Source organism: Myxocyprinus asiaticus, chromosome 18 (genome assembly GCF_019703515.2).
Source record: "Myxocyprinus asiaticus isolate MX2 ecotype Aquarium Trade chromosome 18, UBuf_Myxa_2, whole genome shotgun sequence".
NCBI lineage: Eukaryota > Metazoa > Chordata > Actinopteri > Cypriniformes > Catostomidae > Myxocyprinus > Myxocyprinus asiaticus.
This window is the reverse complement of record NC_059361.1, coordinates 5,084,305-5,109,802: the sequence shown is the minus strand read 5'-3', so window position 1 is coordinate 5,109,802 and position 25,498 is coordinate 5,084,305. Positions and strand designations below refer to the sequence as shown.

Here is a 25,498-nt window from a genome sequence, read left to right as displayed (position 1 = left end):
AGGCTGAGAGTCTCAGAATTTGTCATAATCTATATCATTAAAAAATTTGAAAAGTTTTCTTTAAAACGTCAACACTTGACCCTCCTTGTTTTGTTTTTTGTTTTGTTTTTTGTTGAGTTATAAGCCTTTAATTTTGGGTATGCTACTGAAACAGGAAATCTTCAAAAAATACCCTCAGAGCTTAAAGGGTTTAAACCCTCCAAAAATTGGCCCCATTCACTTCCCTTGAAAGTGCCTCACCTTAACCTCAATTTTGCTTTCTTTTTTTTAAAGAAAATTATGTTTTGTAGTAATCAACATTATGCCAAAAATGCTGTCGATTGAACTTAACTTGTATTGAACCTGGAATATTCCTTTAAATCGCTCTCAAGTTTACACTGTACGTGAGCACTCATGATGCCCACATAAGAGACTTTCATTCACTAACTCATTCATTCACTCCCTTAATTTACATTTACATTTATGCATTTGGCAGATGCTTTTATCCAAAGCGACTTACAGTGACCTTATTACAGGGACAATCCCCCTGGAGCAACCTGGAGTTAAGTGCCTTGCTCAAGGACACAATGGTGATGGCTGTGGGGATTAAACCAACAACCTTTTACTTACCAGTTCAGTGCTTTAGTCCACTACGCCACCACCACACAACACTAATCTCTCGTTAATTCACTCACTCACTCATTCACTCACTGGTTATCCTCTGTTCTCAGGTATTCTTCCTTTTTCTATAGAAGGAAGGAGATTTTTGTCATCCAGTAAGTACAGAGAGTGAGGTTGGTGTGTACATAGTTTGTAGAGTTCTGCTCATAGTTTTGTTTTTTTAATTACAGTATTTCCATCTTTTTTCCCTTTTAAAGGTTCAAAGTTTTTCTTTTCCCAGTTGCATGCTGTGGTGTTTGCACCTGGAGTCTTTTTTTTTTTTTTTTTTTGCTATTATGTTGTTATCCTTAATTAATGTACTAACTGATCTGTCTTGCAGTATTGTTGCTATGTAGTTTGGCTTTGTACGTTTCTGCTTGAAAGATCACGCAGAAAATGACTCTCATATTCTTTACAAGTCTGTGTGTCTTCCTCTAATTAGATGATGTAGTGAACTGCACATTCATTAATTTCCTATTTATCACTGAACTTAAAAAGTAATCTAGTTTTTCGGTCATATTTCTCTACTATCTAATGTTCCAGGCTGCTAAGTTACAGGAAATCTCTCAAGTAAGTAAAAAGGAGAATTATATTATAGCCTGTGAAGACTGATTGATATTTTCCTTCTTTTTTCTTCTTTTTAAGCCTTTTTTAATTTAGAGTACGAGTCAAATTCTTATGATTGTTATTGTTTGGAAAACATCCATAAAGTCCATAAGACAAGCTGTGAAATGTCATAAGAAAATCTGTTCTGTAGAAATAATGCTTGTTGCAGTGGTATTAATGTTAACAATGATGATAATTAATGGTTTTGTGGATGTTTAATGCTTTATTTATCTCTCTTTAACACATTTACAGGCCAATCAATAAGAAATCTTTTCTTCAGCATGTGGAAGATCTTTGTGCCAATGACAATGCCAAGTTTCAGGAGGAGTTTGCGGTAAGCTTTAGTGTTAGATGTGTTTTGTGTGTGTAGGTGGGTGAGAGAGAGAAAAAAACGAGGAAGCACCAGTAAACTATTGGGCTCTATTGATTAAGCAAAATAAAATTGAAATCGCGATTATCAAACCGCAAAGGCTGCGATTTAATTAAATAAATAAATAGTCTACACACGCTGCTTGTATGTGTGCAGCTTTGTTCTCTCTATCATATTTACACATACTCAAAGCACGCGTGAGGCTAACGAGCTGAGCTTGTTAAATTTACAGCACTCTAGATTCACTAATTGCACATTTGTTTAAAGATGCTTGGCCACTAAGTTACTATCCAAATCTAAAGTAATCTCATAACACTGGGTTTTTGTGGACAGAAGAGTGAATGAGAGCATTTCTCTGCATTAAACAGCCATTCTCAACTCTACTACAAACAGAAATATACCGCCAAAATAAAAGCTTCCACCAAAATAAAGGTCCGCGCATCTAAGAAAATATTACATGAATATGAAACTGTTTTAAAATAATAATAATAATAATAATAATAATAATTGTTGTTGATGTTAATATTATATGAAAATATATTTCAATTGTAATTTCTTAACTTAATTATAGTAATAATAATATCATTATTGTGGACTGAAGAGGACTCAAGTGTGAACCCTTTCTTGAACAGTATTTCTTTTGGAGCATGTTTGCCCTTGACTTAATTTTGGTCAAAAGAAAAAATGTAAAAAAAAAAATATTATTTTTTAAAAATTTTATACATGTTAATAACCATAGCGTAGTTCAAATCGCACTATTTTTCAAAATAATTACAATTCGATTTTTTTGTCCAAATTATTCAGCCATACTACACTATGGGCCCTATTTTATGAGCTCTAGCACTAAGTGCAGTGCTATTCCTTTTTTTTTTTCTGATCCGTCCTCGTGGTCGCATAGTGATTCGCCTCAGTCCGGGTGGCAGAGGACAAATCCCAGCTGCCTCCGCATCTGACTCCGTCAACCCATGCATCTTATCACATGGCTTGTTGAGCGCGTTGCCACGGAGACATAGCGTGTGTGGAGGCTTCACGCCACCCACCGCGGTATCCACGCTCAACTCACCACGTGCCCCACCGAGAACGAACCACATTATAGCGACCACGAGGAGTTTACCCCATGTGACTCTACCCTCCCTAGCAACCGGGCCAATTTGGTTGCTTAGGAGACCTGTCTGGAGTCACTCAGCACACCCTGGGATTCGAACTAGCAAACTAGCAAACTCCAGGGGTGGTAGCTAGCATTTTTTACCACTGAGCTACCCAGGCCCCTGCGCAGCGCTATTCTTTAAGTCATAAGCGCAAAGTCAATGGGCATGGCAGTTAAGTTTTGGTATTTTCGTGCAAGCATGCGCTAAGTCTAGGCGCAAGTAGGTTTGGCGAAATTATGCGCACAAATCACTGATGGGCTGAGTCAAGTGCAATTTATTTCTGAGGTTCTCTCAGAATTTAAACATAATAATTATAATAATTAAAAAAGAACCCATGGCCTCTAGATAGTTTAACACAAATCTCATAAATATTTGTCTCATTAAACGGCTGCAACAGTGATCGTCATGGACATAATTTGATGTTCCACTGTATATTCAGAGTTTGGACATGAACTTTATTAGCACCAATTCAGACTTTACGCTGAAAACAGATGTGGTTTTGAAACATCTTAGCGCAGTGACCTATTTGTCAGGAAAATAGCAAATTGTGCTATGCGGCACTTCATTACCATACAATACACCCACAGATAGAGCAAACACTCCCATCCACACCCATTTGCACTTTGCGCTGGCACGAAAATTGTGCTTAGAATTAGTGCTCTCACAGAAAGTCTTTGCACATAGCGCTGCATTTTGCACACTCACAAAAATAGAGCACGTAGAGTTTTTGTTCAATACTGCATGTCTTTTTGGATGATTGATTACTTTCTGGTGCGTTTTATAATTAGACTTTTTCTGTGTATTACAGGAATTGCCGAAGTTGCTTCGTGATCTGGCAACGTCTGACGCTGATCTGCCTTGGAATCGCTCCAAAAATCGCTTCACTAATATTAAACCATGTATGATACGCGCAGTTTCACTCACATTGACATCCATACTGCAGTTCATACAAAAATGAAAATTCTGTCACCATCATGTGGTTCCATACCCATATGATTTTTTGTTCTTTTCCAAAATGAAATCAGGCAGTGACTAGTGACTGTCATGCTCCAAAATAGACAAAGACACAATAAAAGTGTCATTAAAGTAGACCACACGAATTTTGCTTTGTGTGAGGAACAAGTTGCTATTCACTGACAATATTGGTTCTTGATTGTTGTGTGATTTGGACTATTTTAATGGCACTTTATGGTGCTTTTTTGTCCTGTTTGGAGCTTGACAGCCCTTAAGTACAATATGATTTCATTGTATTAGAAAAACAGCTCAGAGATTGTTAGAAATATATTATTTTGCATTATGCATGAGGAAGAAAATCACGCATGTTTGGAACTAAATGAGAACGTGCCAGTCTTATGTTATACAAACATTGTTAACACACATCTTTTTATGTCTTTTTTTAGATAACAATAACAGAGTGAAGTTACTGTCTGAGCCGGGAATGCCAGGGTCTGACTACATCAATGCCAGCTTTGTCTCTGTAAGAGCTTGAGAACAGCCCACGTATCAGCTGTCTCACTTTTAACTTCAACAGAGCTTTAATTTCTTATTCCTTTTTTCGTCTTGTCTCTTTGTCTCAGGGCTATCTTTGTCCTAATGAGTTTATAGCCACACAGGGTCCTCTGCCGAGTACCGTTGCAGATTTCTGGAGGATGATTTGGGAGACGGGGACCAAAACTATTGTCATGCTCACACAGTGCTTTGAGAAGGGCCGGGTATGTGCGTATTTCTACAACAAAACAATGAAGCTATGGGTATATTTATGTAATTGACATATACTCTTAAAAATAAAGGTAAAAATAAAGGTTCCAGTTAGAACCAAAATGGGGCTTTACAATGTTTATAACCTTAGGATAAACAGATTTTTATTTTATTTTTTAAATAAAACTTTTTTGTTGTTGTTGTCCTAAATTTGTAAACATGTAATTCTGGTTCTGTTCACTCAACCTTACTTTGAAAAGTCTAATTTTATTCCAGTAGGTGGCAGAAAGCACTAGAAAAAAGTATTTTTTCTCTATCACATTCCATCACAATATACAGATCTGAAATGTAGGTGGCGCTTTAGCACATTTTAGCCCTCACAGATGTGCTCGTCCATAGACATTCAGTCTAATTTTCAGTTCAAGCGCTACCATTGTTGTTTCATTGAATATCTCAGCCTCTGAGAGGACTAGAAGCTCAATCTTGGTGTCATTAGAAAGCTGGTCCTCCCCTTTGTGATGATATAAAACATTTTATCGTCAAAAGTCATATCGTTTAAGGTTAAATAATCAAGAAACCATTCTGAACAACATATAATGTAATATAAATAATTTTTATTTCCTTATTTTAAGAACCCTAGACAGCAAAAAATTATAAAATAAATTGTTCTTGATAAGAGGGTTATGCAGGTTATGCGAGAATTTGAAGGGATAGTTCACCCGAAAATTTAAATTCTCTTATCATTTACTCACCCTCGTGCCATCCCAGATGTGTATGACTTTCTTTCTTCTGCAGAACACAAAGAATTTTAGAAGAATATTTCAGCTCTGTATGTCCATACAATGCAAGTGAATGGTGGCATGTACTTTTAAAGATCCAAAAAACACATAAAAGTAAGCCATAGGACTCCAGTGGTTAAATCCATGTCTTCAGAAGCGATACGATAGGTGTGTATGAGAAACAGGTCAAAATTTTTAGTCCTTTTTTACTATAAATCTCCACTTTAACTTTTACATTCTTCTTCTTTTGCTCCCTGCCACCTCTTGGTCAGGGAGATTAATTTATAGTAAAAAAAAAAGGACTTAAATATTTATCTGTTTCTGACCCACATCTATTATATCACTTCAGAAGACATGGATTAATCCACTGGAGTCATATGGATTTTTTTTTATGTGCTTTTTGGAGTTTCAAAGTTCTGGCCACCATTCACTTGCATTGTATGGACATTTGTTTTCTTTGTTTATGTTTAGCAGAAGAAAGAAAGTCATACACATCTGGGATGGCATGAGGGTGAGTAAATGATGAGAGAATTACCATTTTTGGGTGAACTGTTCCTTTAAGAACCTTTATTTCTAAGACTACGGTATATGTAATGTGTAATAGAAACTGCTGATTAATTCGAACTTTGTTTACATTTATTGTAACATATTCCTCTTTCATTTCACAAATTTCCATATGAAGAGTTCCAAATCACTACAATTTTGAATAAATGTGAAAAATTGGCATTTATCATACACATTATAAATAATAAACAGTTCAAATATTTTGTTTGCACAATTTAGATCCGCTGTCATCAGTACTGGCCTGAGGACAATAAACCTGTAACTGTTTTTGCTGACATCATAATCACTAAACTCACAGAGGATGTGTGCCCTGATTGGACAGTTCGAGCGCTCAGAGTGGAAAGGGTAAATGAATGCAGATTAAGAGACAGATCGATTGATAATTAATCCTCACTGACACATTTGGAACTTTCTCTCTCACTCTCTCTCTCTCCAGCATGGTAACTACATGATTGTTCATCATTTTAACTACACATCATGGCCTGAACATGGCGTTCCGGAGTCCAGCTCCACACTGATCCAGTTTGTCAAAGCAGTCCGTTCCAACAGAGGCCATGACAACACAACCATTGTGGTCCACTGCAGGTAGGTGCCATCCGCTCATATCTGTGCTTTAAACAGGAAGTCTTGTCATACTACACACACTATATAATGGCTGTTTATGCAGTGCTGGTGTGGGAAGGACTGGAGTGTTTATAGCCATGGACCATCTCGTTCAGCATATGAGGGATCATGACTTTGTGGATATATATGGTCTGGTCGCAGAACTGCGCAGCGAGAGGATGTGCATGGTGCAAAACCTGGTAAACACATTCAAAAGTAATGTCTTTCACTTGATTTAGCAAAAATGGTGTAAGACGATGATATGTTGATGTTTGTGTCTCTCTCAGGTTCAGTACATGTTTCTGCATCAAAGCACTCTGGATCTGCTGTCTGCTAAAGGAAACAGTCAATCCATCTGGTTTGTAAATTACTCCGCTCTGGAGAAGATGGACTCGCTGGATGCGATGGAGGGTAAAATTATTTGTCAGGAAGTTACAAGAAGTCCCTAAGTTAAGAAATTGCCCTTTGAAAAATAACCTTAGAATTATAACTAAGGGTTTTCTTGAAGGGTTTGTTATAACTAGGCAGTGTGAAGATTTAAACCTTGCATATAAAGCATATTTTTTAGGACCATTAAGATTTTTTTTTTATATTATTGTGAGGACAATTAAGCATGTCCCCCCCCCCCCCCCCCCCCCCCAAATTCTCCTTACTGTTATATGAAAAAATCTGAAACACAGTAATGAAAATCATACTTTCTGGACACAGTATTTAGTTTTTTATTAAAATAGGCTGAATTTTTTTTCATGCAAAAAAAAACTAAAAAATAATATATATATATATATATATATGATATTTCCTTTATTCCTATATATAAGTTTTTCCAGACCTTTTATGGACGCGCTGGTAAAGATTACGCTGTCTTTTACCAAAACGACCACTAAAAATAACCCATTTTATATTAATCCCATGCGATTGACATGCTGGCAAAAAATAGTGAATCAGCACTGTCCTGCCTGTAAGCCTGTTATTTACAGTTGTTTAAGTTCCCTGAGTGTCTGAAGTGGATATTGGCCAATGAGAAGACGGCAGAAAAAAACTTGTTTCTTTTTTTTATTGTATTAGCAATAACGGTCAAGAGTTTTCAGAACAGAAAAGCAAAAAGAGAAATAACATTCAGCACCAAGAGTATTAAACAAAAGTGCCAAAATAATTAATAAACAAATAAAAATAGACATAAGAGAAAAATGATTTGGAGGGAGTAATTAACTTAAATGAAGAAACAAATGTTGCATATGGACTAATGCATGTTTGTCTCAGTCATTTCATGTGTTTATTTACACATGTATAAAAAGAAATGAGTGCGTTTTCTTTTGATTATAAAAATTTGAAAAGAAACAAGCCCATAGTGATTTGAGCAGAATGAAGAGGAGTGTTGATGTTTTATGTACACTGCAGCCCCGCTTTTCACAACATATTTTCTGCAGGGACAAATAAAATAACATAATGTGAACAGACTGCCCATATTTTTAATTCAAGAGTGTAATATAGGATTACAGGCTCACTAATGCCACCAGTTCTGTTGTATTTTGACAGGTATTCCAATCAATTTCTTCTAATAATCCCAGAAAAAGATGAGCTACTTCTCCATTTCGATGTCATCTTCTGATATTTCCTACCTTTGCAATATGTGAAATTAAAATGACAGTAGTAAGCTGGCCAATTTCAATAAGTTGTCTAAATACTCTTTCCATTTTACACAAATGTAGGGACATCTGGGATGCGAAAGTTACACAATTTGCAATATACATAAAATTCTGAAAGGGCAGATTTCTTTTGCGCTAAACCAAAACTTATGCAACAAAGTGTTTTTTTTTTTTTTTAAAGAATGATGTCATGACATCACCATTTTATCAGTAAAAGGTCATTCAAATGGAAACGAGCAGGAGACAGCAATTTTCGCAAAAAAAAAAATCCGCATTTTAACTGTCGATAACAGAACAGAGCAAATAGTGGATGGAAACTTAGTTAATGAAGCGCTTTGAAAATGCTTTCCATTACCACATACTTTGGAAAACAATGACTAAAAGCAGATTTTCAGCCTGATCTCATGAAATTTACGTGACAATGGCAACATTTTTACAAACCAAAATTAAGTGCTTCATTACACGTTTGGCTGCAGATTCCCAGTAAAATGTCCAGTGGGGGGCGCCAAAAGAGAGTGAAATGATGTTGTAATCAGACAAGGTTTTTAAGTTGAATGGATGTTTTAATGAGTAAAACGTACCTCCCTTACCTAAAAATATAACCTAAACCTAAACAAAAGTGTCCTAAAAGATAAATGAGAGGTGAACAAAACAAACATCCTTACCCTAAACAAACGCCTAAACCTAACTGATTGTTTTTAAAAGCAAATTCGACATGGAAAAAAAGCACATTTACTAAAGCAACCACGTCATCTCGTGTCGCTTATATGTTGGGATGTGCAGAATGAATAATTTCACTTGATGTTTAAACTAAAATTTTAAACAAAAAGAAACCCTCAGAAAACAGTCAAAACACATTGTGTTTTTAAGCGACCCATTTAAAATACTTCCAACAGCCAAATCCGATACTAAATTCCGCTGAAAAAGGGGCATTTATCTGCGATGTGCTTGCCTTGCATTATCATCATTGTAGGCTATTTTTTCTCTCCAATTTGGAATGCCCAATTCCCAATGCACTCTAATTCCTCATGGTGGCGTAGTGACTTGCCTCAATCCGGGTGGTGGAGTACGAATCTCAGTTGCCTCTGCATCTGAGACCGTCAATTTTATCACATGGCTTGTTGAGCATGTTACCACGGAGACATAGCGCGCGTGGAGGCTTCACGCTATTCTCCATGGAATCCACGCACAACTCACCACGCACCCCACCGAGAGCGAGAACCACATTATGGCGACCACAAGGAGGTTACCCCAACGTGACTCTACTCACCCTAGCAACCGGGCCATTTGGTTGCTTAGGAAGCCTGACTGGAGTCACTCAGCACGCCCTGGATTCGAACTTGCGACTCCAGGTATGGTAGTCAGCGTCTTTGCTTGCTGAGCTACCCAGGCCCCCTATTGTAGGCTACATTAAATATAGAACATGACATGCATTTAATGGATCAACATCAGCGAATACAGGCATAATTATTGAAAACAATTGAGTGAATAGTGCAGGACCAATAGAGCAACCCTAATAGCCTGTTCTAAATGGAAATCACCAAGTAAAAGTAACTTAACAGTCAGGTCATTGTTGAAAATAATTCATTTCAGAGTGGAAAAAAATGCGCTGAAAAGTTGTGCGTATTTCACGACATGCATTATCCTATGATCTAATATGATAGCTGCTTGTTTAAGAACATTAACCAATAACCGTTACGATGTAAAGAAAAAAAAATAGCTAGGATTGAAAGAAAAATAAGCCTGTGAGAAATGTCCTATAATCAAAGTCTTTCTAGCAAGTCAGTTCACTGTCGGCCATCTTTGGAACGCGCTCGGGACGCTATTTCCAGTCATGACAGTGCAGCTCCTATCAACCTGAATGGGAAAAGACTGAAATCTCCTCAATGGATGGTCAAGGACAACCGTTACGATCAAAGGACAACAAATGAAATATTTCAAATCAGCAGTAAAGTCTGACAACACTGGTATAATAAATTGTGCTTCTTTACCTCAGATTACGCTAAAAAAACGCACATTTCTGGGCTTGTATATCTAATGCTTCTTCTCTTCCTTAATGTTTTATGGCGTTTGGCAAACCAGCTTAAGGTGCATTTCCGCCACCTACTGGGATGGAGTGTGGAGTGTTGATGTTTAGTGAGACAAAAAAAAAAACTTAAATTCTTAAATCCTGTTTCTCATGTCTGTATCCTTCAGATATACTAGCAGAAATGTATATACTCTTGAATCCTTATTTAGTAGACTCTGCCGTGAAAGCTGAGAAATTCCTAAAGACTTTATCTATAAGCTGCATATATAAGCTGTAATCTTATATATAATATAAATGTCACACCTTTGTCTCACTGTCCCATTTTCCTTGCCACATCCCATTTACAGCACCTTTAATTGCTCCTTTTTACTTCCATTTTACTCACTGGAACACTAAACTCTATATCAGTGTCTAAGAGCCTGTTTAGCTATATGATCCACCTCCTCATTTCCTTCTACGCCTACATGAGTGAGTACCCCTAATAAGGAGATTACAGTTCTTAATTGATATATCCTGAACAGAATTTGAATTATATATAATCAAATGTCCTGCCTACATGAACATTTTCCACTCTTTAAACTTGATAATGCTGAGTAGGAGTCGGAACACATTACCACTTCAAGTGGATGGACCTCTTCAGCCCACTGAAGAGCCAGTATGATAGCAAGCATTTCCATGGTGTATACTGAAAGATGATTTGATGTCCTTTTTGATATTCTGTGTCTGAAGAATGGTATGTACACCGCTGCAGCTGTATGACCTCTATCAGGATCTTTAGATCCATCCATATGTATTTGAATTACTGAAAAATATTTCTGATCTAAGTACTGGCGCACTATTGTACGTTTATACTGTCAAACAGCTGGAGGTCAATTGTAGGAATTGGGAAAAGCCATGGAGGTGTTACTGGCATAACTACAGTAGGGCAAAAGTTGATGTTACTTATCACTATTTTTTCAGCATCCTTATTTGCATTCCACCCAAAGCTATTCAAATTTGCATACTCATATTCCCAACTATCCTCCAATACTCTTTTGACAGGATGGGATTCTAAATGGCCCTTATAGAAATCCAATATGCCAATTTCAACTTGAGTCTGCGAATTTCCAAAGGCATCTCACCCATTTCAACTTGTGGTGCTGACATTGGGGATGTCCTAAATGTACCACGGCGTATTCTCAATGCTGAGTCATATACCATACTTCCATAATCTATTGTAGACCTTATGATTGCACAATATATTCTTTTAAGAGACTGCCAATCGACACCCCAGTCTAACCCTGCCAGACACCTTAAAACATTTATGCCTTTCTTGTTTTTGTATATAATCCTCTGGATATGTGCTGCAAATGTTAATTTAGAATCCATCCAAATCCCTAAAAATCTGATAACTGATGTTTGTTCTAACTCTTGATCATACAAATTTAACTTGACAGAGGGAGTTTTCTTCTTTTTTGAAAAACATATTACTTGGGTTTTATCCACTGACAATTTATTAGCCCACTTTTCTACTTTTTTAATTGCAGTCTGCATACTTTTCTTTACTTATGATATGTTTCGTCCTCTCTTCCACAAGGCACCATCATTGGCATATAACAATTTTCCTATTCCTGGAACAACTTTGGTAAATATGTCATTTATCATAGTATTTAATAAAATGCAGGTACCATTGTCAATAGAGTATACCTTTGAATAGGAACATCCCACCCTTCCCATGTGGATAGTTCGACCTATTAATAAATTCATTATCCAATTATACATTCTTCCGTTGATATTCATATGGTCCAGTTTGATTAAAGGTCCTTCCTTCCACATCATGTCATTTGCTTTTTCTACATCTAACAACACTCCAACCCGTACTCCTTTATTGATCTGAGCCTTTCTGACATCAGCTTCTTTTGTGTCCATTGTGCTTCTACCTCTTCTAAAACCACTCTGATGCAGACATATCAGATCCCTCGTCTCAAGAACATACATTAGTCTCACAGTTTACAAAGGTTGGATGTCAGTGCAATTGGTCTGTTACTTGTTACTTGTGTATGATCCTTCCCTGGCTTTGCAATTGGAACAATAACACCATGGTTCCAAGAGGAAGAGAGCTTTCCTAGTTTCCACACTTTATTATAAAAAGATATAGTATAATCCTCAATGATGGGTCTGATAGATGTTTAATCATTTCATAGCATACTTCATCTCTACCTGGAGAAGTATTCCTCACCCCTGCAAGGGCCTGCTTCAATTCATATAGTGACAAATCTTCATCTAGTGTGATGGACCTCTTTGAAGCAGAATATTGGGATTTTCTCTCCATAATCTCATATCTTCTGATCAGCCACAACATTAAAGCCACCTGGGGCACCAACAACATGCCGTGGTCCAAATCATTGAGATCAAATTTTTCCCCCATTCTGATGGTTGATGTGAACATTAGCTGAAACTCCTGACCCATATCTGCAAGATTTTATGCACTGCACTGCTGCCACACGAGTGGCTGATTAGATAATTTCATGGATGTTTGTTGGTACCAGATGGGCTGGTTTGAGTATTTCTGTAACTGCTGATCTCCTGGGATTTTCATGCTCAACAGTCTCTAGAATTTACTCCAAATGGTGATAAAAACAAAAAAATCCAGTGAGCGGCAGCTCTGTGGATGGAAATGCCTTGTTGATGAGAGAGGTCAACAGAGAATTTCCAGACTGGTTTGAACTGACAAAGTCTATGGTAACTCAGATAACCACTCTGTACAATTGTGGTGAGAAGAATATCATCTCAGAATGCTATTCTGAGATGCGGGTTGGCGCTGTTTTGGCGGCACAAGGGGGACCTAAACAATATTAGGCAGTTGGGTTTAATGTTGTGGCTGATCGGTGTATTACAGTTGCTATGAACCTTAAAAAATGTTTCAACCAATATTTCAGCTTTTTCTGAATTTGTTATGATTTGTTTTTCTCCACTAATTAGAGCAGGTATATTTCTGCAGGTCTGGATCCCTCCCATCTTTCTTATCATTCCCCACATTCCATTAATGTCTACTTCCTTTCCAATATCATCATAGAATTTCCTCCAATGATTTCTTTTAAAGGTCTGGATTATTTTCCTTGCAACTGCCTGCACTCTCTCATACTCAATAAAATCGTCAAATGAATAGGAATTCCTTACTTTCCTAAGTGCTCTATTCCTTAGAAGGATAGCTTCACTGCATTCCTCTGCCCACCATGGTACAGCTTTCTTTCTCCTCACCCATTTACTCTTTCCAATTACCTCATCTGCTGTACTTTGAAAAGCTCCACTTATCCAATTATTTAACTCCTCAACATCCTTTATAGAGTCATTTATTCCTAACATTTTTATCTCACTTAATTCTTGACATTTTTCCCAATCAGCAGATTTGAGCTTCCATCTAGGGATATTTCCTTTATTTCAACTTGTGTTAATTCTATCCCAATTTTACAACTTAAGGGAAAATGGTCACTACCTACCATGCTCTCATCCATAACATTCCATACACATTTCCTTGCCAAACTTTGTGATGTAATTGCTGAATTATGTCCTTGAGCTACATCAACCCTTGTAATCATTTAGGCATACTAAATCTATCCAATCCAACATTTCTTCTACAACATTTCCATTCTGATCAGTGTGCATACAACCCCATAGTGTACTATGAGCATTAAAATCACCACACCACACCATTTTGTGATTTTTCCCATTCCCCCAACTTTTTCTTGTGATCCTCTGTTTAATCTTTCACATGGGTTATAAAAATATACTACTCTTATACTCTGTGTTCCAGACCATACTTCCACCACTAATGGTTCATACTCTTTATTAACATCGACTGTTCTAAATCCTATTCCTTGTTTAACAAAAGTGGCAACCCCACCACCATTACCAACACTCATGTCCCTTCGTATTGCTGTGTATCCCTGTATTACATAATTTAGATGTGGTTTGATGTGGCCATGTTTCCAGTATACACATAACTTGAGGTTTATTTTAAAAATGATCTACAAATTTCTTAAACTCCTGTCCATTCGCAATCAAACTTCATGCATTCCATTGCAGGATTATAAAAACCATTATGATCCCCCACATACTGCCTGGGAATTTATATTCTGCATCTTGATTTTCTCATTTATTTGTTCCACAGTTACTTCTACTTCCAGGTGTCTTTCAGCTGCCTTAATTATGATTTTTATCCTTTCGGTTCTACTTTCTGTTTGAAGGGAGCAATTTATTACTTCCGCCATAAAAGCGTTGTCAACTATAATTGTGTTTTCATTCACCTTACTGAGATTCTGACACTCTGGGGCACTTTGCACATTTTCTTGCTGATCTGCATTCTTAACCCACTATATCACCTCTGCGAATGTCAACCCCTCCGACACCTTGATGTTTTGAATTTTTACAGATTCTTTCCTCACCTGACATCCACCATAACCAGCACTATGCTCCCCTCCGCAGTTGCAACATTTGGGTTTTACTCCTTGTCCACATTTCCCATATTCATGATCACCACCACACCTTGCACATCGCTGCTTCCCTTTACAAACAGCTACCACGTGCCCATACTTTTGACATTTAAAGCATCTAAGCGGAGGGGGAACATATGGCCAGACAACATAACTTATAATGCCAAAAAAAAAACATTCTCTTAGGCAAATTATCTTCATCAAAATGTACCATTACAGAAAGGCTTTCCAACCTTTCTTTATTTCTGACATACTTCAATTGCTTGACATCTACTACTGCTGCCCCAGATAAACTTCTCTTGATTGTTTCTTCTGACACATCCATGGGAACCCCTGTAATAACTCCTTTCGTCCATTTCTTATCTTCCAAAACAGAATACAAAATTTTCTGTCCTAACAATGACTTAAGCCCTAGCGCCACTTTTTGTTGTTTACCATCCTTGCAAAAAAGCAACAGTTTACAGTTTCATAAAATTTTCGCACTGTCAATTTTCCCAATCGCTTCCTTCAATGCTTTAGTCACTTTCAATGGGTTCAAAGCATTCATATTCTCTGACAGGAATTGTATCATTACCTTGAATTCTTTCTTTTTCTTTTTATCCTGTTGTTTTTCCCTTTCACTATCCGATCCTGAAGGTTGACTCCACAATTTCTTCCTTTTCTGATTGTCTACAATGATCCAATTACTTTCCTGCTACTACCTCCTTTTTCCCACCACTACATCCATCCTCCATTTCCAGCTCACTTCTGGATTCTACGTCACTTCCCTCCATCTCTGCTCCAGTCACAACACAGCCTATAGCTAATGCACATGTACGTTGTTGAGTTGATTGACAGGCGATGTCTGTATCTAAAAGGTGATTGGCTCTTTTATCTGTAAGGTGGGACTTCCTTTCTACATCCGTTGACCATTGGCTGCCATTGGGCGTTTCAATTTCTCCCATTCATTTTAATAGAAGTGGCTCATCTCTGCTAAATAATCTGCTATAACTCAAATGTATTGTTCTAAACATGACGTGCACACAGAATAAAAGGGTTTAACCCATAGATGCAGTCGGCACATCATAGCCTTCTTGATCAATAAGGTAAAAATAATTTGCATACATAGCCATGTTAACAAAATTAACATGTCTACATGGTAGGGTGAAAGATGCGAACTGACTCACCTGAGGCAATTATCCTGCACTTGAAAATAACGTTTAAGCACGCACAGATTTAAAGACTCAAATGTGAAAGCATTGCATAGTCACTATGGATGTTATGTAATAATATTAAGCCAAACGTAAATGTGTAAAAATGCTCAACAGTTTAATGGGGAAACTAGTAATTCCAGTGTCGACTAGCAGCATCAGATCCATTTAGTCGACAAGTCGACTAGTCTCGCACATCCCTACATCTATGGCACTTTCGTTTCACTTTGAGCGTCCTTGGCTGGGCTCGAGGCTCAGTCTCTGAGTCCAAAGAACAACACTCTATCAGGTGAGCTAATGCATATGCTAATCATTTTGGAATAGGTGTGTAAATGTAGTTGATTCTGTAATACAAGCACTAAAATGTATAGTTTTTCAAATGATGCGTTAGAGTAAAAATGCTGATATCATAACATAGTAGTGTGTGAGTAATAGTGTGAAAAATAAGTGTTTATAAAGTCATAAACAGCCATAGTACCCGTGATTTGTGTGAAAGTGAATAAAACGCACAGCTGTTGTAGCGCCTCTAGTGTTCATTTCACCTGGAAACTGCAGCAAAACGTAGTAAGCAGCACGCAAAAAAAATTAGTTATAGTAACGTTCATTCTGAGACTAGGTTGGGATTTTTCAATATGTTTTCATTTGAAAACATCCATTTTGCTACATTTATGCCTCACGTCCACACTAGAGCGGTGTTTTCCTCCACGAAAACTGAGCATTTAGAAAAGCTCTCTATTATGATGATGTTGGTAAACCGAAAATGTAGTATTTCAAATGAAAACAGATTAGTGTGGACATGGCCTTAGTAACTATGTTGCCTATTGTGTTTTTCAGGTGATGTTGAATTGGAGTGGGAGGAGACAACAATGTAAAAAGTTCATTTATTTCCTGTGAATTCTTCATCTCTTTGATGGCTGTGAGGAGACATGGGACAAGCTTATGAAATCCCTACACAGACGCTGACATTCTGGATATCGGGGCCAAACACTGAACAAGAATATAAGAGGATTATATATGATGCAGTAACAATCTCGCATTTTCTCGCCTAATCAGATTGTGTCTCACAATGTTTCATTTATATCCACCAGACATTATCATCCATCAAAGTTCTCAAATTATCTCTTTTTAGAATATGCTTTTCCTCATACCTTTGAAATCAAAATGTAACAGACACCAAAGATATGAGTGTTTGTTTTCAGAGATTTGGGACGAGTCATAATGCAAACAGTTTCCTCACAAAGGTGCATGGATTCAGACAGGTCCCAAGCATTTTGAATCTGCTGTTACACAACTATTCTATGTTTAGAATATTGGTCGAATGAGCATGCTGTCATTAACATTTAGAGCTAAGTGAATAATTAGTAGTCAATCATAAAAACACAAGCGTTTGTTTGCCGCTTGTCTTTGTAAAGCTGCTTTGTAAGGATACGTTTTGTTAAAAGCACTATACAAATATTTTTAAATTTGGCATTTAAAATGATCTCTTTTAAGACATAGGAGTGTTGTATAGGAGAGGATCAACTTTGACTAAATACTACAGTTTCGGATTTTTTAAATGGTAAAATACTTAAAATCCCAGTTGAGTGTGCAGAGACAACTATAAGTAAGCCAGTGTTAGAGTGATTTCCTGAAAACTCTAAAAAAAAATTTTTTTATTTGTTTAAGCAATCCGACATCAACCTCTGGCTCAGCCAATGGTGTGAGTTGGGGGCGGGAATTCCAACCAGTGGAAGAAATTTAGGGAAACTGTATGCAGTGGCGTGTCCAGACTTTTTTAACTGGGGTGGCCCATGTGGGGCACAGACTCATTCAAGGGTGGCATGAAGCATAAATCAACATCCCTGATATTTAATAATAATAATAATAATAAGTTATGTACATTTTCAGGAATTTGTAATAGACAAATGTTACTGTATTTAGTTAAATAATTGATTAATTGTTATTAAATGTTAATACTGCAAAACGCAGAAGACTCCAAATATGTATGCATGTAGTTAAAAAAAATAATAATAAATAAGTATCATTTTTATGGATGTAGTGTCTGTTAAAACTGCAGAAATTTTATGGACACTGCTAATATGGTTACTGTCTCTTTAAGAACAGCGCATCACGTAACATTAAAAACACAGTAATTCTGTGCAGTTTTGTGGAGTTTTTGAAAGATGAAGCTACTGTGGCTTCACGTAATACTATCAAGTAGGCTATCGTGTTTATTTTGAGGCAAAAGAATATATTAAAGATATTTCTTAATTTTATCTTAGGCCTACACCATCGGCGTCGCCAGGTCATTTTTCCGGGTCTTCAGCGCCGAATGTTTTGACTGTAGCCCCGAATGTAATTTTAAATGTAGGCTACGCAATAATATTGCTATATTTTATTTGAAGTTCATGTGACGTCTCCCGCTAAGTCCCGAACCTCCTCAAGCCCTAGAAACGCCCCTGGCCTACACATGAGGAATGTGCATGGATTTTAGTTTTGTGTACTCAGTTTAGCCATTTAATGGGAGTAACTTGATTATTTAATTATCAAGTTGCTTTAAAAAAAAAAAACTTATCTAATTTACTTAATTTGATATAAAAAATTTAAAAAAATTATCTCCAAAAACAATGTCATTTTGCTTCTTAAGAGACGTGCCAAAAACCTGCCGAAGTTTACAAGGTACATGGCAATGGGGCATCATATCTTTTAAAGATTTTTTTAAATTTCGATGAATGGAACCTTTGTTACTGAAATGGTCCCTCACCTGATTTCCTCAAGCCCGCTTCATGGGTGCGCTTCAGTGTCGCGGTCTCCCGGATGTGATATGCAGCATGATGTACAATGCATGTTCAAGCCATATATTATTTCAGATGACTGTATGCAGTGTTTCCCCTGGAGTCCACTTTTTCTTTTCTGAATGTGGCAAAAAAAAAAAAAAAAAAAGAAAAAAAAAACGGGCTTTTCTTGACACTGCTTCCCGCTACAACTTTAAAACCAATGAGGTTGCGTCTGGTTTTATTGAAGGCCCGCATCCAACTTGGAAAATGACCAATCACAGTTTCGAATTTGGGGTGGCACCTGGGGTGGCCAGGGTCACCCCATGCCCCCCATCTGGACACGCCCCTGCCTGTATGGAAAGTCATTCATTTTGCAATTCAGAAATTATGCACTTAAACCATTAATGAAGCGGAAGTAACAGGTATAATATATAATCAAATATATTTTATATATAATCAATTAGAATTGCAGTAGTTTACCCCTATTGATTGTACTCTTCCTCTTCCCTCTATGCACTACAATGCCTAGTTCTGTCTGTTCAATATTCCAGATAGTTTGAGAAATCAGACATGTACGGAAATTTATCCACGATGGGAAAAATGCACTGATCCCCTTCACACACAAGTTCATTTAATATGGTTACGGTGATCCAATAGTGCTCTGCCATTTATTCAGTTTATACTATGTCATTTGTTTGCTAGCCATCTGTTTCAGAAATTATAGAGAAACACCTTCCATAACCTTATCCTTAAAGCTACATCAGCTTTTATGTAAATTAATATGTAAATAATTATTTGATAAGTTATTAATTTGGATTTTATTGCTTTATTCACTCATTTGATTAACAGGTATGGGAGTGAGAAGACACATTTTTCATCTCACACATTTCTAAATATTTTTGTCAGAAATCAACTTTGCTTTATCTTAAATTATTATTAAGCCAAATAAGTAACTATGTCAGTCGATTAAATTCTTTTTTGTTGTTGTTGTTGTTGTTGTGTGTATATTTGAACATCAACAATATTTGTTTTGAAATAAATCTTCTAAAGGTGGTTGCAGATTGTTCTTGCGTAAAATAATAAAGATTATTTATGTTACACTCTACTGTGGGCCTAAAAGTCCCATTTTAAATAATTGAAATCATTTTCAATTATTGCATGTCAATTCCTCATGTCCCCACCCTTACAAAAATCGATAGTTCATGCCAAATTTGCCATAAACTTGCAGCAAATTTGCCACTGATCATTTTCACATGCAATTGTTGCCAAAGGTTTGCTGGAGGTTTGCCACTACGGGCGAAGAGCTGCAAACGTTTGCGGCGAATCAAAAGCTCTTTTGCATGTGAAAAATAACAAGCGACAAATTTGCGGCAAATTTGCACCAAGTTTCTGTTTAGATATTTAGAGCTGCATATCAAATATCTTTGACCAAAATTAAGTCCTAGTTCATTTGATTTCTACATTTTTCCCCATACAATTTAGTGTTTAGTGTTACATTTACTCACTAACGTAGTCATTTATGTTAAATCAGTCATTTTAAATCTGATGGTGGGGTTTTTTTGTGTGTCCTTTGATTTGTCGTCCATCCTGATATGATACTGTGACCTTTAATTAGAATTATATGGTATGTAATTACATAACACGCATTGGAGGTGACTTCAGCCATTCAACCAAATTGTTATGAGTTATTTGAAGCACGTAACTCTTTTCATTTATTTATGGTTTCCTTTAAGTCCACTCTGTCATGGAAATTAATGTAATTTTAAAATTGAAATAAATTTGTGTCTACAGAAATAAAATCATCTATATAAATTTACAAATATGCTTTATAAATATCATTCACAGACCATTTTAGTGGCTATAAAAGTACACCCCATTATTTTCCAGCCTGGTCATGCTCATTTAATCGGATGGACATCTGAATTTTTAAACCATTTAACTTGACCACTGACCAGTAGGTATGACTTATAAAATCTTTAACATGTCCCGGATGAAAGATAAACATACTTTTCATTTTATAGATAAACATACTTTGTATTTTTCATTTTTCAAAAGTTTCAAAGACGAAATGCAACCGCCCTTAAGCGATTTTCAGCTGTTTTAATAATTACCGCCATTTTCACACTCTCTCTCCAAAATCCCACTGTGTAAAATGATTGATTGTCAGCAAGTTTTTCTGAATGTGGCAAAAAAACAAAACGGGCTGTGATATCTCAAGACCACTATTTCAGTAATATCTGTCAGGTAATTATGACTGTTTATGGGTGCAATTCCAAAAAAACACTACAGTGATGAATACTTATTCAAAGATTAATATACAGTTATCAAAACATCCAGTTGTTGAAACTAATATTGAAGCAGCTCAAAGCTTTTGCCTCTTTTCACAGACTTCCCAGAAGTCTTCTTAAGGGAATATTCTGGGTTCAATACAAGTTAAGCTTAATCGACAGCACTTGTGGCATAATGTTGATTACCACAAAAAATAATTTAGACTTGTCCCTCCTTTTCTTTAAAAAAGCAAAAATCTTGACGCTGACTACTACCCCTGGAGTCGCGAGTTCGAATTCTGGGCATGCTGAGCGACTCCAGCCAGGTCTCCTAAGCAACCAAATTGGCCCGGTTGCTAGGGAGGGTAGTCACATGGGGTAACCTCCTCATGGTCGCAGTTAAGTGGTTCTCGCTCTCAATGGGGCGTGTGGTAAGTTGTGGATCGCGGAGAGTAGCATGAGCCTCCACATGCTGTGAGTCTCCGCAGTGTCGTGGACAACGAGCCACATGATAAGATGCGTGGATTGACTGTCTCAGAAGACTCGTCCTCTGCCACTCAGATTGAGGTGAGTAACCGCGCCACCACGAGGACCTAGTAAGAAGTGGGAATTTGGCATTCCAAAATTGGGGAGAAAAGGGGATGAAAAAAAATGAAAAAATCTAAGTTACCACGAGGCACTTATAGTGGAAGGGATTGGGCCAATTTTTGGAGGGTTTAAAGGTGAAAATGTGAAGCTTAAAGCACTTACATTAATTCTTCTATTAAAACTCATGTATTATTTGAGCTCATGTATTATAAAAGTTGTTTAAATTGTCATTTTAAAGTCATTTTAGGGTTTGTTTAGATTACATCGTCATGGTAATGAAGTTGTAAAATTATATCTTGTGGTAATCAACATTATGCCACAAATGCTGTCGATTGAGCTTAACTTCGCAGTTATACTACCCAATATAGTGACTATTATGAGCAATTTTGAAGAAAATTGGTGTGCAAGCACCCAATAGCAGCAGTCCAGAACTTTGGACAGCGGAGAAAAAGCTTCATAGAGCACAAGGCCCCGCTCCTTCAGAGAAAGGTATAGTAGCGAATTTAGGTGGAGATGTTGTTTGGGGTTAAATTGAAGTATTAAGCCATGAGAGACAGCACTTTACAGTGATTTTACCATGTAAGCGGTGGCAACAACATGGCAAAAGACATCAGTGTTCAGTAACTAGTTAAATGGCAGCACTTTACAATAAGATATTTGTTAACAATAGAAAACGGCATTAGTTAACATGAAAACAAATACCTTTTTGTAAAGTTGACAAATAGCGTGTCTATGGATTTGTTTTCCTGACATTAAGATTTTAGGTTAAAATGTATATGGTATTATAGGTGCTATGGCAAAGAAGTCACTATTGCTGTTGTCATGATCCTGCCTCTTTAGTCTTGTTTTATTCTTGTTTTGGCAGGATTGTGACAGTTTCCTCTGCCCATCTCTCAGGCTGTCCCATCTGCTGTTTTCCTCTCTCCATCCTGTTTCTCACAGGTGGTGCTCAGCAGCACTGATTCGCACTGCTCGTGATTTCTGGCAGCACCTGTCCTCAGTCTTCCCTTCCTCTATATATTCTCCTTTGTCTTATCTTCCCCATCTTAACGTTGTGTTTGTTTCCGGTCCTGTCAAGTGTTTCTGTCTTTTCCAGTTTTTCCCCAGTCGGTTTGTTTTCAGTTCTCTTATTTGTCTTGCGTTTTCCCGTGAGAGTTTTTGGTTGGATTTAATTGTGTTTTTGTTTCAATAAAACCCCTTTTCGTTGCCGTCATGCATCTCGGGTCCTTCCTTAAAAAAAAAAAAAAATGAGACGGCTGTTGTGTTTTTCATCATTTTTAATCACATTTTAATCTTTTGCACCATGCTGCTTAAAATAGATTTAGATGAAGCCCTAACAATGCTTGAAATTTCATGTGAACTACTGTAAAAATGTTTATTTAGTGCAACAAAATCCATGTAAACAAAAAGTGGGGCAGAACAATCTGCAAACATGAATATATATATATATATAGATAGATAGATAGATATAAATTAATATATAAAGTTAATTTCATTAGGGCCTATATAGAAATGCAGGACCTTGAAATATATTAAAAAATAAACAAATCTATTTATAAGTGATAAGTGATATCTATATACACAACTTTTAACGAGCATCTTATTTTGCAGATTAACTGCTCATATTTTCATTTTGTGTGAACTTGCATTTTTAAATGAATAAATTATGCAGATTACTGTGTACTATTTATCATTTAACTTTTTGCTATTGTTTTTGTCACGTTCAGCTATTTGTCATGTGGTGATTAGATTACTGAGAGATCATAATAGCCTATACATAAGATAATGTGGTTCATTTGCGTCTGTAAACGAGATACAGTAAATTATATATTTCAATTCATAATTACTCGAGAGGCTGCCTCCACATTGTGATGCATCAAAATGTATCAGTGTTTATTCAATAAGCATAGTAGATCTGAACTGTTTAATTCTTTGCTTCGAAAGGTCTAGTTTGCTTACATGCACAGCACACACTCATACGCTATTATGGCATCATGGAATTTGGAACTGGCCCTTTGTGACATCATAAATGTGCAGCTTTATTAAACTAAAAATGGATGGAAAGACACATCTTATTGGCGAAATTAAATAACAGGTACACTGAATGTCTTTTTCATCATATTTATTTTCATTTTAAAGGAACAGAATTTAAATTATATCCACTTTATCAGCAACAGTGTATGAATGTGAATTCCGCGACATCTGCCTTTGATCTCGAAGGTGTCTGATCCACTACGAGAAGTGAGAATTGTACGACTTAACACGTATTTCACTCCTCCCCTGACTGCAGCCACCTACTCTTGTCTACTTTCAAGGCAAGGCGTTTGGCATCTCAAAGGAGCCTGTGAGACTCCTTACAATTCCCTGGCTGGCCACTAGGGGGAGAAATGAACTTTTGAACTCTCTCCAATCTGTTTGATTAATGATCTAGTTCACCTGTGCCTAGTTTTGTCATTTGTATTTAAACCCAGTCTTTTCAGTGGTTATTTGCTGTCTTCTCTTGTAGTAAGTCAGTCTCTGGTTTTTTTCCCTGTGATATAAGCTTGTATGGTCTTATACTTTTTTGAGATTTTTGACTTCTGGAACTTTGGAATTTTTCCCTTATTTTGATGCCTCGCCTGTGGATTATTTACATTTGTTGAAGTTTTGGAATTGCCTTTTCCCCCAAGACTGAATTGTGCCTTTTGTATCTTCTGTTGGAGTATCTTTTTGTGTTCAGTAAAGACCACCCTTTGAACTATACACTGTCTCCAGCCTTGTGTTCAAGAGCTCCAAGAACAAAAGTGTCTCCAGTAGCTCAGGGGATAAGACTGCAATCCTTTCATGCTAGAGACCTGGGTTTGAGCCCTGACTTGGGCACCTATTATAACAGCAAGACTGAGCCAACACATGGACCCAGCAGACCCAGATATGTTTGCAACAGCCACCACAGGACAAAGCCCATCTGAGTTTCAACAGTGTTGCTAGACAAGAAGCTGTGGTTGAGACACAAGCAACTGCTTGCCCAGATTCTGTTGATCACCTTCAGCTGGTCCTGAGCCTCCTCTTCCAGCTCCTCAATGCTATGATGGCAAGGGATTTCTTACTCAGTGCTCCAGCCTACCACTTTCCCCTCAGACAGATCTAAGATCACTTTCCTCATCACCCTGTTGACTGGGAAGCCCTTATCCTGGCCGCAGCTGCAAACACCCCTATGTCCTAGTTACCAGCTTTTCACTGAGGAAATGCCACATGTGGCATTTGCACACAGTGTTTATTTGGAGTCTTACACTAAACCTAACCTTAACCCTACCACTAAATAAACCTTAAACCTAACTTAAGTGTCAGCTAATGAGACTATCGTGAGACTCAGGCTGTGGGAGTGTTACCTTCTAAACACAGCCCATTTTATCAGATTATTTTAATATCTGTGCATATCACATTGTATTTGGACACTAGAACATTAAAGCAATTGTCTCAATTGGGAGCATCTGCTGTTCTGTTTGTGTTTCATGAAATTACAAGCGAAAGATGTTTACAGCTTATAAACTCCAAGCTTTTATTCTCCGGGCTTTTACTTAATATTAGTTTGATATGAGTTAAATAATGTGTTGTATTCTACTCCCGAACTTTCCGATCTGCATGATGATTTGACAGTATTGTGTACAGTAAATAATCATATTTCTTAAGTTATGGAAATGGAACATTTCTAATTTGTCAGCAAATTAAAAAGCACCTGGTAAGAGTTGGTTATATTACCTATATGCATTGTAAAGTCTTTAAAATGACACCCAATTAGTGTTCGCCAAGCGAGTAGTAATTAATTAATTTGATTTATTTTTCAGCACGGAATGTCAAAGTATGTATTTATTATTAAGCGACTCAAGAGCAAGCATACAGTATTTTTCTCATTTATTTGCACCCTGCAATGCAGACAACATGTATAATAAATAATATGTAGCCTACGTAAAGTTCAACATGTTCACATACTTTGAACTTTTTTTTTTTTAAATGGTACAATAATTTAATAAATACTTCTGAATCCATGAATTACATTGCTTTTGTTTATGAATGTATAATTAGCATATTGGCTGTGTACTCGCAGAACGATGCAAACGCCAATGCAGAACTACAAATGCAACCCGATGGCCACTATGCGGAGCC

At 36.9% G+C, this 25,498-nt stretch overlaps 1 protein-coding gene across 1 annotated transcript in view; it reads left to right on the top strand.

The window, feature by feature from the left end:
* Positions 1-17,072, top strand: part of ptprq (protein tyrosine phosphatase receptor type Q) — a 92,495-nt gene extending 75,423 nt beyond the window's left edge. Inside the window, 11 exon segments of the mRNA XM_051723977.1 lie at positions 711-755; positions 1,183-1,209; positions 1,498-1,579; positions 3,572-3,662; positions 4,164-4,240; positions 4,341-4,475; positions 6,024-6,149; positions 6,241-6,389; positions 6,472-6,607; positions 6,695-6,818; positions 16,579-17,072. Of these exon segments, the coding sequence (XP_051579937.1) occupies positions 711-755; positions 1,183-1,209; positions 1,498-1,579; positions 3,572-3,662; positions 4,164-4,240; positions 4,341-4,475; positions 6,024-6,149; positions 6,241-6,389; positions 6,472-6,607; positions 6,695-6,818; positions 16,579-16,616 (1,030 nt within the window). The 3' untranslated portion in view covers positions 16,617-17,072.
* Positions 17,073-25,498: the final 8,426 nt, after the last annotated feature.